Source organism: Suncus etruscus, chromosome 12, assembly GCF_024139225.1.
Source record: "Suncus etruscus isolate mSunEtr1 chromosome 12, mSunEtr1.pri.cur, whole genome shotgun sequence".
NCBI classification, from domain to species: domain Eukaryota; kingdom Metazoa; phylum Chordata; class Mammalia; order Eulipotyphla; family Soricidae; genus Suncus; species Suncus etruscus.
In genome coordinates, this window is record NC_064859.1 from 58,395,116 (window position 1) to 58,410,679 (window position 15,564).

General features: G+C 40.2%; 1 protein-coding gene across 1 annotated transcript in view; it reads left to right on the top strand.

Moving 5' to 3' along the window:
* Positions 1-14,783, top strand: part of MRPS9 (mitochondrial ribosomal protein S9) — a 55,905-nt gene extending 41,122 nt beyond the window's left edge. The window contains exons 7-11 of the mRNA XM_049784424.1: positions 739-814; positions 3,369-3,537; positions 4,446-4,554; positions 11,352-11,521; positions 14,646-14,783. Coding sequence (XP_049640381.1) covers positions 739-814; positions 3,369-3,537; positions 4,446-4,554; positions 11,352-11,521; positions 14,646-14,737 — 616 coding nt within the window. The 3' untranslated portion in view covers positions 14,738-14,783. The remainder of the gene's footprint in view (positions 1-738; positions 815-3,368; positions 3,538-4,445; positions 4,555-11,351; positions 11,522-14,645) is intronic.
* Positions 14,784-15,564: the final 781 nt, after the last annotated feature.

Below are 15,564 nucleotides of genomic sequence, written 5' to 3' on the forward strand. Positions count from 1 at the left end.
AAACACTAGTTCTTAAGCAGACCGTGAAGTTGCAAGTAGCATTCCTAGTCCTTCACTTGTAATATTTTCCATTCACAGGCAATTTTCTGTCCATACATCTCTCTGAAGTATATTAGGAAAAAATAAGTACATTTTTCAGTCTTTTGTTTTGTTTTAATTGGGTGACCATACCCTATGGTACTTGGGATTTACTCCTGGATCTATCTGTATTCAGGGATCACTCTTCAGGGAACCATATGGAGTGGTGGTGATTGAATCAGGATTGCCATATTCAAAGCAGGAGCCCTAACGTCTATACTATATTTCCACCCCATTTTTTAAATTTTAAAAAATTTGGTGGCTTTTTTAAGGAGGTGGGGGGGGGCACACCCACCTAGCAGTGAATAAAGGGCTCCTGGGAGACTTGGGGGATCATACGTCTTGCCAGGGATCAAACCCAAGCCAGACACATGCAAAGGACATCCCCTACCTGCTGTACTATCATTCCAGCGTGAAATCTGGTGGCTTTTACTATAAAATGATTCTCACAATGGTATGTTTAGCTCTCCAAACACAGTATTTTCAAGACAGTCATTTTACTAAAGTAAATGAGAAAATGAAACTTGTCTCAAAAAAGGTTTGCATGGATGAAATTTTACTGCTTGATGACACAATAATCCCTCCTTGAATGATTGCTATGTGGGGTCTTCTTGATAGAACTTAGGTTGCATGGCTAATTTCTATGTGATATTTTTACAGAGATCTCATTGGCAGCAGATGGCTGATTAAAGAGGAACTAGAAGAAATGTTAGTGGAAAAACTGTCAGATCAAGATGTAAGTAATTAATCTTTTTAATTTAAGGGGTCCTGCATTATGAGAACACACGCAATATGTTTAGGATCCTACAGACATGTTCCTAAAAAGAAGATACTCCTCAAATTCTTCTTCTTAGACATGTCAATGGTTGTTATTTGTCTTAGGGATAAGGGACCCCTAATCTGTGGTCAGGAAGGAGACAGATCTAGTCCCCCTACCTCTCATGTAAGTGTTCCCATGTCCTCTGCAGTTGCTCTAGGGAAGCATGGCAGATGCCATTTTTCATCCCCTTCATTAAAGCAAAGAGCCAATTTTACGGGCTAATGATAAATATAAGGAGCTATTATAGGTTAAGTAAGAAGGAATGAAACACGTGGTTTAGCATCATATGATTTGCTGTTCCCTGGATTCCTATGTGTAGTGTGTCCAAAGCCAGTACTTTTCATCTAGAACTACTTGTATTTTCATCAGGATAAGCCATTTGTGCCCAATTCATTAGGAATACTGGTCACACAGGAGGAAGTTTTATAAAATCTTAAACCAAGCTCAGAATTTCTAGAAGTGTCAGGATCTCATATATCAGCAAGCCCCCTACGGGAATAGTATACATGTAAGGTTTTTGATTCCTGCTTTAATTCTTAAATGGATTCTTACTTTGTCAAGTATATCTAATAGATCTATATAAGGTATCAGTATCGTCAGAGGATGTATGATGTTTTAAGAATCTATATGTTCTGAAGATTGTTTTTGAGTTGAATCTAGGGAAGTTTACAAATTGTGCTGGAAGAGCTCTCATCCTTGGAAATGGCTAACTTTCTCACGACCTTGCCAGCATGTAGATTTTACGTTATGTACTTAAATTGCTCTCTCTCATTTAACATATTGGAGAAGTTAATGATTTGGAAAAGTTGTAATTTGCTCAATCAAGGTACCTGCATTTGGTACCTTGGTTGAGTGGTGGTGGTGGGTCAGGAGTTTGTGATGCTGCCTTCCTGCTAAAACAGTATTACTGTGTTTGGGTCTAAGTGAAAAATTTTTCTTTACTACCAACCACATCATTTATCTCTTTCCTGACTGTTTTTGTATAATGTCTGGTTTCTTTCTTTCTTTTTTTTTTCAAACGTCATATAGCTGAGTGTGTGGCTAAGAAAACAAAGCTGTGTAATTCTGTATATAATAGTCTGTGCATTTGGGGAACCAGATCTCAGAAGCCTGCCCAAGACTCCTGACTTATCAAGATGAGGATGTAGTGTGTCTTCAACCTTAAACCTAGTTCCTTAGTAAGGCAGTAACATTCCTGGAGTTGCTCTTTGTGGTCATTACCAGGTGAGAAACCAGCTAGGAACAGTTGAAAACAAAGGACAGAGACCTGTGAGTGTAGAGAGTGGAGCTTTTATCTAAGTGCTAAGGATCTCATTCTGACTTAGAAAACTGCTTTCTTTTTCATTACACCATCTTAGAGCAAGCAGTGATTGAAACAGTCTTTTATATTCTATTGGTAGCAGCTTTATATATGTCAACTTACTAATGGCAGATTTTTACTGTAAAAATAATGAAGGCAGGATGAGTTTAGGTTTTGTTTGTTTTGTTTTTGTTTGGGGCCACACCTGACAGTGGTCAGAGTTTACTCCTGGCTTTGCACTCTGGGATCACTCCTGGTGCGTCAGGGACCATAAGGGGTGCTGCGGGCCAAACCCAGGTTACCTTTGTGCAAGACAAATGCCCTACCTGCTATATTATCTCAAGCCCTGTCAGTATGATTTTTAAGGTTAACTAAGACTATCAAAAGAAGGTTATCAAAAATCGGAGTGACATTCCATAATAACCAAAGATCTCAAGTAGTAGTTGTTTCCTTCTGCATAAACACTTTAGAATGATTATTCTGGCTTCTAATTTTAAGGGGTTAATACCAAGTTGTTTACTTTCTAATCACATGTTCAAGAACTATTAAAAAAATGCACAGAGTAGCAAGGATAATTTATTTCAAGAGGTTGCCCTTTAAGTCAAGTATCTCTTGAATTTTTAAATAGCTTGATTGTTCAGTTTTAAAGGAAATCATAAACATTAAAGTAACACAGCTTGAACAGCTAAAGATATTTGTCAAATGTATTATGAAATATAATTTAAGAGGCACATTTACTCAGAATCAAACTCTTCTCATTTTCCCGTACATAACTTCCTTGAAATTACTCTGAAGCTCTCCTAGATACACTTCTAATAAAAGAGTAGGAATTATTCCTGAAGATCATTGAGACTTTTCGGGGGGGGGGGGTGGTAGTGAATTTCAAATCTCAATTTCAAGTAATCATAACACAGAGAAACGGATTTTTCTTTGGGTGACAAATCTCTTTTGTTTCCTGAAAGACTGAGCATGAAGGCCCGGGGAAAGGGGTCCATCTGTGTGTAGAGCATCTGTGTGCTGTTTTAAAAGCAGCACGAAGGTGCAGGAGTGTCATCCTGTCAAAATTCATCAAGAACAGCAACATTGGAAAGATCAAGTATATAAAAATAGAAAAAAATTTAGCAAATGCAATTACACTTGCATCTTCTAATGAATTTTTATTGTCTGCAGTATGCGCAGTTCATTCAGCTGCTGGAAAGGTTATTGACATTGCAGTGTGCTGCTTCGGAGGAAGAATTTGTGCGGCGGTTCCGTAGGAGTGTGACTATTCAATCAAACAAGCAGCTGATTGAGCCTGTGCAGTATGACGAGCAAGGAATGGCCTTCAGCACAAGCGAAGGTAATGACATTCCGTCGAGAGAAAATAAATTTAGTGGAGATTGAGAAACTCCAATTATTTTTATTTGCTATTGCTTTCTGATATTCATTTGATATATTTACTACGGCCACGTTGAATTTCCTAATTTCAAGTTTCTGTAGAAGTTTTTACAAACTAACCCTTGCCCTGTTCCAAGAAAAAAAAAAAATGAAAAATGAAAAAAAAAAAAATGTGAATCCATCCTGACATGATGATTACACTGACACTTTTATTTTTTGCCTTTTTAGCCAGTAGAAATGTGAGATGAAAATGTTCAGTCCATCTGCATATCACTGCTAAAACTATAAAATGCGAAAAGCTCAAGCTCCCAGCTTACATATTTTCATAAAGATAAAAAGAGATTTGACGTGGTGTCATTTTTAGAGAGTGACCTAGAATATCTGAAACTCTTTGAGATTTAGCATCCCTCCTTTGTCATTTTCAACTACTGTTTTGAAAGAAATGTGACCTTTTCTGAGCATAATTTTTATTTTTATAAATTGTAATTTATCTTATTCTTCATACCTTTCTGAAAATGATGATTATGTATTTTTATTGATTAAAAACATTACAAATTGGTTGACTTTTAAAAAATGATATAAATGAAAATGAATTACTTTGTTGCTTGTTAAAACTAATATAAAATCTTTGTAATGTTCTCAAAATGGAATTCAAAGACATTTTACTCGTTAATAGGCTTTGTTACATGGATTACGGTGTAGGTTATGCGGGAATTTTTTTCTTTACTTGTAACAGTTAGAAAATGTGCATGTATAACATGCTATAAATCTTTATTCTGGAGACTGGGTGAAATTTTAATGTACTTGCTTTTTCTGTCTCAAATCTTTGATCTTTAAGATTTTTATTAATAGAAATTTTTTACTTTAAAGGTAAAAGAAAGAGTGCGAAAGCAGAAGTGATTGTTTATAAACATGGAAGTGGACGAATTTCAGTAAATGGAATCGATTATCTGCTTTACTTCCCAGTAACACAGGACAGGTTAGCTTTGGGACTTTGCCTTTGTCTCCCTCCTTCCCTTCCTCCCTCCCTCCTTCCCTCCCTTCTTCCCCTCCTCATTCCTTCCCTTCCTCCCCCTAACTTCTTCCGTCCCTCCCCCCCACTCCTTCCCTTCCTCCCTTCTTTCCTTTCTCCCTTCCTTTCTCTCTCCCTCTCTTCCTTTCTTAATATATTTTGTTTTAGAGACATCATTATTCATTGAATACTTTCTGTGACTTTCTGATTCTATTTACCTCAATAATTATTTCCCACCAATATACTTATCATACTGACTAGAGGATAGCTGATCCCCCCCCCCCCATTTTTACATAGTTTTCCAGATTTTATAAAAAGTATATCTTAGAGTCACTCAATCATTTGAATCTTTCCCTTCTCTTTATTAGGTGCTATTGGAATTAGACAAGTCTTTGATCATGCTTATATTCATAAATACTCTACAGTGTTAGAAAAGTACATTTTTCTTTCTTTAAAAAAACTCAGCTTTGGTATTGATCACCATAAATATTTGAAAATGTCTATTAGAATTTCATGTATTTTTCCTATTCAAGAGAAAGTGTTTATATGTAGAAAGAGCAAGCAAAGAAAGTTGACGTTTTTATCTCATTAAAATAAAATCTCAACAGGCTTTGAGGCTTAGTTCCTTGTGCTAAATATGGCAATTTAATTTATTTTCCTTTTCTCTCTCCCTTTCTTCTGTCCAGTTGTTAGGTTTTAAGCTCATGAAGAAATAGATATTAATCATAAATAAGTATTTAGAATCAAGTCCTCTAAATATACTCATCCAAGTCTTTCTGACTTATGGTAGAAAGGTCTCTCTTGAGATGGTGGCTATTTTTCCTCTTAGTTACTATCATCTGTAAGTAAAAGAACTTCTTCCTGATTCCTTCCCCCTTTCATAGTTCTCCACTTGAATGAGTGATAGTATCAGAATGCAAAGGGCAAAGGTCATTAGACCCCAGTGTATATGAATCATAGAAAAGAGATTCTTCTAGGACATTTCTGGACAGACAGGAAATGTATGTCCAGCCTGCCTGCCTGAGTGCGTGCGTGCGTGCGTGTGTGCGTGTGTGTGTGTGTGTGTGTGTGTGTGTGTGTGTGTGTGTGCGTGTGTGTGTGCGCGTGCGTGTGTGCATGCATCTGTCTGTCTGTCTTGTCAGTCGGGTTCACTCTTTCAGTGTGAATCAGATTCATTCTGCCCAATATCCTTTCTGGGAAATGAATGGAGGAAGCTCTGATTTCTTTTACAAAATGTCAGAGACCCAGAACTTCAGTATTGGAAACTGCTATGAGAGGTGACATTTGACCAATGCCTGTCTGTCAGTTTGCTTTCAAGTACTTCTGAAAATATGGTAGCAAGTCTCAACTGTGACTTAATCTCATAATTAAATTATATCCTTAGAAGTTTCTCATTAATTTTAATTCTTTGGGCATTTATCAAGTATTGCCTGTGTACCCAGTTTTTTTCTGGGCATTGTGAAGATAACTGCTATTTATATGATATTTTTGCTTTAGGAAACCCATATGGTTTCATCAGCTTTCAATAGTTGTTATTTGAGCAGCCTTACTGGCCTTGTACTGCCTTCTCTGTAGCTCCCAGAGCTCACAAATTCCTCAGTGAAGTCCCCATTGGCCAGTAATAACCTACTGGAACCCTGGGACCAAGAATCAGAGAATCTTAATTCCAGTTATGTTTCCTGGTTGTGGGACCTCACTTTCCTGTTCCAGTTGAACTTGATCTGAGCTCCGTAATATTCTTAAGGTCAGTTCCACTACTTACTCATCTTTCCAGTCCTTTCCTCTAGACTGTTTTTGACACAGACATGAGTCTTTGGGTATGTAAATTGCCCTCTTGGTATCAGTAGAAATTCAGTTACTTAAACAACAGATATTTCTTTCTGTGTGGCTGAAATTTTAGAATACAAAGATATTGTCACCTTTCTGATTTGCTTTGTTGATTAATCAATTAAGCAGTTCTTAGTTGGTTACGTATACTAAGGAAATGCTTTCCTCATATAGCACTAACAATATAATAAGAGACATAAGGTGAACTGTTTGCAAGCTCATGGGTTCTAGAGAATGCACGAAAGGTTTGCAGACAAAACTCAGGTTTTGAGTTTTAAAACTAACTTTTTAAAAGTTAATTTGTTGTACAGCTTAATTATATGGGTCAGAGTCACCCTGCAATGTCCAGAACTCTCTTTTCACCTATGTGTGATGTAGCTCATCCTGCTGCTTGATGTTCAGTCCAGCATACAGTGACCTAAGTCATATTCTTTGCCATCTGCTCATCTCTTATGTACAAAGGCTCCCTATTGTCCCTATGCTATTCTCTATTTAGTGTACATTTTTCTTACCTGGAATCTGCATCTAGATTCCTGTCATCTCAGTCCCCATAATGGGCCTTGCTGTTCTGTCACCTATCACTGGACCTCCCAAGAGCTGTACATCAGAGATCCCCTGTCCCCTCAACTTTTCTTAGTCTTCAACCACATGCATGTGAGTGAGATCCCTACTATCTTGCCTTCTGCACATAGGCTAGGGTCCATTCCCTGGCTGTGGGCTTCTTTTTATCTGCTCTCTCTCCCTCCCTATCCACCCCATTACCTATTTTGACTGAACATCTCTCAGTGAACAAAATGTCAAATGACATTAACTAGTTATGTTTACTGTGCTCATGCTCTCCCTTCCACTTCCACTTCCAGGCTAATAGTCATGAAAGGAGACAAGAACTTTTGTGATATATTTCTCATGTTCTCTTACTATTTATATATTGTACTTACAAAAAGAAGAAAGTACAGGAGTCAGGATGATAGTACAGCAGGTATAGTGCTTGACCTTGCATGTGACTGGCCCAGGTTTCATCATCAGAACTCCATACTGTCCCCTGAGCACTGCCAGGAGTGATCCCTGAGCACAGAGCCAAGAGTAAAGGAAACCCTAAGCACTGCCTGGTCTAGCACAAAACAAAGCAACTACGTACATGCAAAAATCTTCATATAATTTGCAGCCCAGATTAGTTGAAACTGATAGATGGAAACCTTTTTTTTTTTTTCTCTCTATAACTGAAGAATTACACTGCAGACATACACCAACTTTCCAGCTTGTCAGCCTCTGGGGATATAACTCAGCATGCTCCTACCCTTGAATCCCATCCTGCCCCACCCCATTTCTTCTGAAAGGTTCTTCCTCTGCTAAGTCTCTGGGAATTCAATTCAATCTCCATTTTGTGGTTTTCATCTGCATTTATTTCTAAAAGTATTTTTCGAGTGATCTTTTAAACGTTCTGGAATTGAGATTGTTGCATCTAGGCCCCCAAACAAGTGTTACCATCACTCTAGCCAGTCGCCCCCACTGCTATCGGATAGTGACAAGTCTCTGTTGGCCTCAATCTCAGCTGGGAAATGGACTGGTAGAATTATACAATTAGTCTTTGAGTTCTCTGTGACTATCCTAATAACAACTATTATTTTTAATAGTACTGTTTTCTAAAATACATTCTTATTTTTTATTTAGTAGCTTTAAAAATGGTTTTATAAAAGCAGTATAAAAATGATTTTTAAAATACAATATGGGGAGAGATAGTACAAACTTGCCTGGCATGTGATCCGGGACCAGGGCCTGGTGTTTCCCACCCATACCCACACCCAATTTTAAATAAAATAATAATAAAGCGGTATATGTTTATTTTATCTTATATCACTATGTGTTGTATATAGGACTTCAGATTTCTTGTGGGGGAGGTTGCGGGAGAACATTCCTGGTGATGCTTGGGGTTCATGCAGTGCCAAGGCTCCTGCATACACCCTGTGCTCCAGGCTGAGTCCTCTCCCCTGTCCTGTATCTTAGGCTTTGTTGTTTTAGGTGTTTGTTTCCTGTTGACCCAGTGCTCCTCTTGAAATGGTGTCTTGGAAACTCTGGAGGTCTTACCCCGCACATCTTGATGTGTGATGGTAATATAAGTAGTCTAAGGACTTGAATGTCCTGTGCACGATTTGCCTTTCAGTTTAACTATTTTCCAGAGGCTTTGTTTGGGTCCAGAATGCCTAATAGGTGGCAGGCAAAGCAAACAAGTACAGTACATAGCAACTTTCTTAAATAAAAAATAAATAAAAATTTAGATGTGACATTAAGGCAAAATAACAATGGCAGGGATGCACCTTGAACTGACATGTAAGTGCTTCTCAGCAGTACTTGTTTCTTGCACAGGAGGATACTCAGGTGCTTTCTGCTGGTGTTCAGCCCTTGTTTCTGGGGTGAGGTGGGCACTCACCACTGACAGAGGCACATTCCCTGCATGGGGCTGCTCTATATGCCACTCAGCCCCAGACAGGAAGCAGAACCTTACCATTAAGAAAACTGATAAGGGGCCTGAGAGATAGCATGGAGGTAAGGCATTCGCCTTGCATGTAGAAGGTCGGTGGTGGTTCAAATCATAGAGCAGAGAGAGAGAGAGAAAGAGAGAGAGAGAGAACACTGATAGGAATACAGATTGGGCGGGTGGGGGTAGACAAGTGAGATGCATTTTTATCACTTCAGAAAATAAGCCAGAATCTTATCTGTACATTGTACAGATACGGTGTCACATTCTTTATTTAGTGACTCTGCATGGCATTTAGTAATTGCACAGAAAGACCTTCTCAGACCTAATATCCCAGGATCAGAGACAGAGCTCAGGACTAGAGCACTTGCCTTCCTGTGAGGAGTTGTGGGTTTGGTCCTGCACCGCAGATAGACAGCAAACAAGCTGCCCCTTGAGTCTATAGAGGCTGAACCCCACTGCCATATGAGAGGCTCCCAGTTTCTTTAACAAGGTTGTTTTCCAAGCCTGGCAAAGTTCTCATAAGCTCAAAGAGATCATTGAACAGTGAGATTGGATGTATTTGGTGTATCTCTGGAAAGGAAGAATAATCCTTTTTCTCAGTAAAGCATTCCAAATGTCAGAAATGTCAGTGTTTTTTTCATGTCCATCAGCAAAGAGCAGCATGGATGAGCTTGCTGTGATTTTCATGTGCAAAATGGGGAGGGGAATTGATAAAATTATGTAGCTTATCACTGTTTCTTAATTTTTTTATTTAAGACATTGTAATTTACAATTACTCATAGTTGATACACAATGTTTAGACATACAAAGTTCCAACACCAGTCCCACCACCAATGTCAGACTCTCTACCAATGTTTCCAAAGTTCACACCATACCTCCCCCACCCTTGTCCCTACCCCCACCACAGCCTGTCATCAAAACAGATACCTTTAAAAGTTTGTATTTGTGGGGTTTTTGTTTTTGTTTGGTTTTTGGGTCACACTTGGTATTACTCGGGTTACTCCTGGCTCTGCTCAGAAATCGCCCCTGGCAGGCACAGGGGACCATATGGGATGCCGAGATTCAAACCACTGTCCTTCTGCATGAAAGGCAAACGCCTTACCTCCATGCTTTCTCTCCAGCCCCTGTTGTTGTTTTTGTATTGTTTTGGGGCCACACCTGGCCAGGTGTTCCTGACTCTGCACTCAGAAATCACTCCTGGGGCTTAGGTCATATGTGATGCTGGGGATCAAACCCAGGTCGGCATGTGCAAAGCAAATGCTCTACCCACTGTGCTATCACTTCAGCCCCACTTTTTTTTTTTTTTTTTTTTTGTTCACATCCGGCAGTGCTCAGGGGTTATTCCTGGTTCTACACTCAGAAATCGCTCCTGGCAGGCTTGGGTGACCATATGGATGCTGGGATTTGAACCACAGTCCTTCTGCATGCAAGGCAAACTCCCTACCTCCATGCTATCTCCCTGGCCCTCAGCCCCACTTATTTTTTCCCTTAAGTTTTTTGGGCCACACCCATTTGATGCTCAGTGGTTACTCCTGGCTAAGCGCTCAGAAATTGCCCCTGGCTTGGGGGGAACCATATGGGACGCTGGGGGATTGAACCGGGGTCCTTCCTTGGCTAGCGCTTGCAAGGCAGACACCTTACCTCTAGCGCCACCTCGCCGGCCCCTCAGCCCCACTTTTTAAGTTAAGTTGTTAAAGTTTGGTCTCATGATTTCATTGTTGTTTGACTCAGTGGTTTGGATATTTTATTCTGTCTTTCTTAATACCAATGCACCTGAGTCCCCTTGATCCCTGCCTCCCATTATTTCACATCTATCTTTCTCCTCTTCCATTCAGTTTGTTTCCTTCTCACTATATTCAAGGGCCATTAGTGTTCTCAACAACCCCAGTTTAAACCATTGCATTTCTTCATCCTGTATTTACTTCTGGCTTACTTAATTTAACATATCTTCCAGTTCCATCCATGTTGCAGAGAAATGCATGATTGCATCATTCCTTACAGCCATGTAGTATTTCTTTATATGCATAATCCACATCTTCATGATCAACTCCCCTGTTGTTGGACATCTAGATTGATTCCAACTCTTATCTATTGTACTGAGTACTCTGATGAGTAATAGTGTGCATGTGTTCTTTTGGATGACACATCCTTTTGGATGACACTTTTTCTGTCCTAGGAATAGATACACAAAAGTATTACTATTTGCTTTTTGTTTTTTAATTAAAGTGATAATGATTCCTAGCATTGTGTAGGTTTAGGTGAACAACCAAAGAATTCCGTGTCTCTCGATACATCACAAGCACCATCAAAAATCTAGTTTCTGTCTATCACAGTGCAGCCAACCCCTTTTACCCAATTTGCCCATCCCCTGACCCCATCACTAGTCTTTGTGTGTGTTAATAAGACAAAGGCAAGCATCTCTGCAGGAAACCTAACAGACACTTGTCCTGTGTTTTAGGGAACAGCTGATGTTTCCCTTTCACTTCCTGGACCGGCTTGGCTTGCATGATGTACGATGCCAGGTATCCGGTGGTGGTCGGTCTGCACAGGCAGGCGCAGTGCGCTTGGCCATGGCCAGAGCTCTGTGCAGCTTCATCTCGGAGGAGGAGGTGGAGTGGATGAGACAAGGTGAGCCTAGGGATGGTGGCCCCAGGTGCTGCTTATTAGTGTTCATCTGTTACTCTCATCCTGGTTGTCTGGAAGTGCCCAAAATGTAGTACAAGGGTACTATTGCAGTATACTTGAACGTAAATCCCCAAGTGTATCACATAGAGGTGCAAGAAAGGGCTTGCGACTTTTTCTTTTCATGTCTAGAACTATGAGAGAAATCTTCATTTTTGCTCTCTAATGAGTGAACGTGAATTGTTACAAAAGGAAGAGAAGCTCTCCCAGCATTTTCGACTAAAAGCCTTGCCTTTATTTTTTTATTTTATTTTATTGAAACCATTGTTATAAAGTCCTTCATCGTTGGATTTTAGATAGGGCCAATCCCACCACTAGTGTCCACCTCCCTCCAACAGTGTTCCCAGAGTGCATCTACCTGCTGTATATGGGCTCTGGTCCCTGGACTGAGTTTTAACAAGGAAAAAGGAATGACTCCCATGGAATAAGCTCAGCATAAAGATATTTGTGTGTACATATAAATTACAAGAAAGCATGAACAAAATATAAATGGTCAATGGGAGCCAATAGGGACTATTTATCTTTTTTTTGGCTTTGCATCCTATACCACCACCTTTTGCTCCCCAGCCTGCTGATATAATGGGCTCATTTTATGTTTAGAATGTTATAGTTTGGTTCTCTTGATTTTATTGTTGTTGACTTTGGCTTGGATATTTAGTTCTGTCCTTTTTTTTTTTTTTTTTGGTTTTTGGGCCACACCCAGTAACGCTCAGGGGTTACTCCTGGCTATGTGCTCAGAAGTTGCTCCTGGCTTGGGGGACCATATGGGACACCGGGGGATCGAACCGCGGTCCGTCCAAGGTTAGCGCAGGCAAGGCAGGCACCTTACCTTTAGCACCACCGCCCGGCCCCATAGTTCTGTCCTTTTTTATCTCCACCAATGTACCTGAGACCACTTGGTCCCTATCCCCCACTTTTTTTTTTCTTCTCCCTTCTTAATTTTATAGAAAATACAGAAATATGAGGTAAAACAAAGTAATCCGTGTCCCAAGGTTGTTTGGAAAAGGTTGGAGCCCCTATCTAAAAGATAAAAAAATGGGTGGCAGTTTTTGCATAGGTGCAGTAAGAGTTGGGGAAAATAGAAAGAGAAAGCCCTTGAAGGCCTCACATTTTGTCTGCCAGAACAAATACTGCTTAAACTGTGTTCAGCAGTAGATTTGGCTGTTTTATCGCAGAAATCTAAGAAGTGTTCAATTTGATAATAATTAGGTATTTCCAAAATTATTAGGGATTTCTTGTACTTGTGAGCATGTTAGCTTGATTTCTTTCTCCTCTTAGTTAAGTTTGGGAGCTCCCCCTCCTCTCCAGGTGGGGGTCAGAGGTGCTCCTGCCAATGGCAACTCTGTTATGGATATAGAGACAGGCACTCGGACTGGCCAGTGTTTGGAGGTCATCAGAGCAACCCTTAGGGAAGGGTGTAATGAAGTGCTGGTCATCAGACTCAGGACTTCACATGTGAGACCTGGGTTCAGCCACTTAAGCTTTCTTCCTGGCCTCAGAGTTTTATTTTCATTTACCCATTTTACATAATCCTTCACCAGATACTAGGAGGAGTCTACGTGGTGTGGAATAAAGAGTGGAAGAAAGAGTTTTCTTCTTAGATGTGTCAGATGAATGTGTTAGCATCCATCATAATCAGAGGGGTTCTCCTGACCCTTTGCCTAGTCTGAAGAGGGAAGGTATACCACTCACTGTGATCTGCACAAGTCACTCAGGCTCCCTGGACCACAGCTGCCCTATGAGTCAGTGAGATGGTCTCTGTGGGGCCAGAGTGTTTATAAAGGGAACAGAGCTCGTTCTTTCTATGCCAGAGCCCCAGACTCATCCCCAACAAAACAGGGTACCCTAAGTACTTCCAGAAATGGCCCTGAGCACAGCCTGGTACCCCCTACCCCTTCTACATTAGCCTCTGGACTTCAGCCTTGTGCACAGGTTGGGCTACAGTGCTCTGGCCATACACTAGGTAATTTTGTAAGCCTTTGAGGTGTCCATGTACACTTAGAAGCAACACCATTGTATGTTAGTCCTGTGTACTTATTAAAGGACTTGGTAGGCCCTTACTGAACAATTCTGTTAAATACTATTATGTTGGTAAAAAATAAAGCAAAGTAATGTTGCAATCGTACAAAGGTGTAGACTGGTTTCAACCTGTGTTTTGCCCAAAATATTACATTTTTATTTCATGCCCTCTAATATAAGTAAATAAAATTATGAGTATATGATAAATGTTTATAGTTCAGCTTTGCTTACAACTGTTGAAAGACCTCTTGTTAAATACCTGAGCCTGTATACAGTGAAAAGAGTAAAGATCATGGAAAACTCTGGTTCTTTTGACTTTCTATAAGTACAGTATAGGAGTGTCCTTCTCCCTGGGATTCATGACCTGTGTCTTTACTGACTCTCTTCTTACCAACCCTGAGATGCTTCTGTCGGAGCGATGCTAAGGGCTGCTCATGAATAACTGATCTAGACGTTGTTCCTTGTGATGAGGAGAATGGACATTTCTAAATAGAATCTGCCTACAATTTTTAGTCTGTGCAATAAACAATCAAGAGATATAGTCATCATACCAGTTAAAAATAAGCTTCTTTTCACAAATGTTTGTTATATTTTAGATGTACATGATTTTGTGTCATACAAATATATGGTGCTGAGGTACTGTCTTGTCCTCCACTATTCAATAAGGTTTTCTTTTCTACCCTTAGTCCCATTCATTTTACATTCAGTAAATGTCCAGTTTACCTGTTTACCAGTTTACCAGTTTATCCTGCCTCCCATCCAAAAGTGGCTTTAGTTTTAGTTGGGTGAGTTAAAAAAAAAAAGCATTATGGCTTTCATTAGATAAAAGGAGGCAGACTCAAGAAATGTGAATGGTGCTTGTCTGGGAAGTGGGAAAACTATCCCACAAGCAAAGAAGCACATGAGGCTGTGGATGTCGGACTGAGCCAGTCAGTTACTCAGGTCAGCGTACTCTTCTGATTGCAAGGCTCATTAATCCATGCAGCCCACATTTTTCCTGTCAGGCAGCCCATCCTTTCCATGCTTCCTAAATTCATCTCTTCTGCCACAGCTGGACTGCTGACTCCTGATCCCCGTGTTCGAGAACGGAAGAAGCCAGGTCAAGAGGGAGCCCGCAGGAAGTTTACCTGGAAGAAGCGTTGAAGCTCTTCACAGCACATAATGTGTCTGTCTGGCACACGGCGATAATTACTGCGTAGGGACAGTGTGGGGACAGTACCGCCAAGCTACTGAGCTTTGAGATCCTTTTAAATGCTACTGTATAAAGATTACCTTTAAAAGGAAAGCGGTGTTTCCTTTTCTTCCGGTGCTCTATTTTCTTTTTCACTTTCAGAAGGTAGTTTTTTATTCACCAATTTATAGGCTCATGTCCTATTAAGCTGAAGTCTAGGGCCAGCCTCATAGGCTTAGTGTCCATCCTGAATGCAGAAAACAAAACACAGCTCTGTTCCCACAAGTCCCCATGGCCGTTGTACAGCCTACTGTCCAAGCCTGGAGCCCAGCTTCCACGCTGGAGAAGCGCAGGTTCTCTTTTGAACATGTGTCTCATTCCTTCATGCTTCTCTGTGGGTTTCCTTAAATAAAACTACTTTGCTGCATTATATTGTCTCCTGAAATTCTTTTCTGAGGAAAGGTAATGTTAAAAATAAATTAAGTATATAAATAAGAGACTGTAAACCACTAATCTTTCAGTAAAAAATGAAAGAGAAAAGCAAACTTGAGAGGACAGTGCCACCCATGTTGGCTTCGCTGACTGAAAGGTAGCAGGCCCCCACCCGGGAATCAAACCAGGTCCCTGCATATAGGACAAGCACATTTATTCCTGTGCTGTCTCTGGCACCTTGACTTTTTCTTCACAATTTTACATAGAAACGAGGCTATTCATTAGTCTCAGTTGTCTGGATTGACTTTACTTAGCATACCACCTGCCAAGTGATATAAATCTTCCAGTAATCAATAAGTAAGCTCAA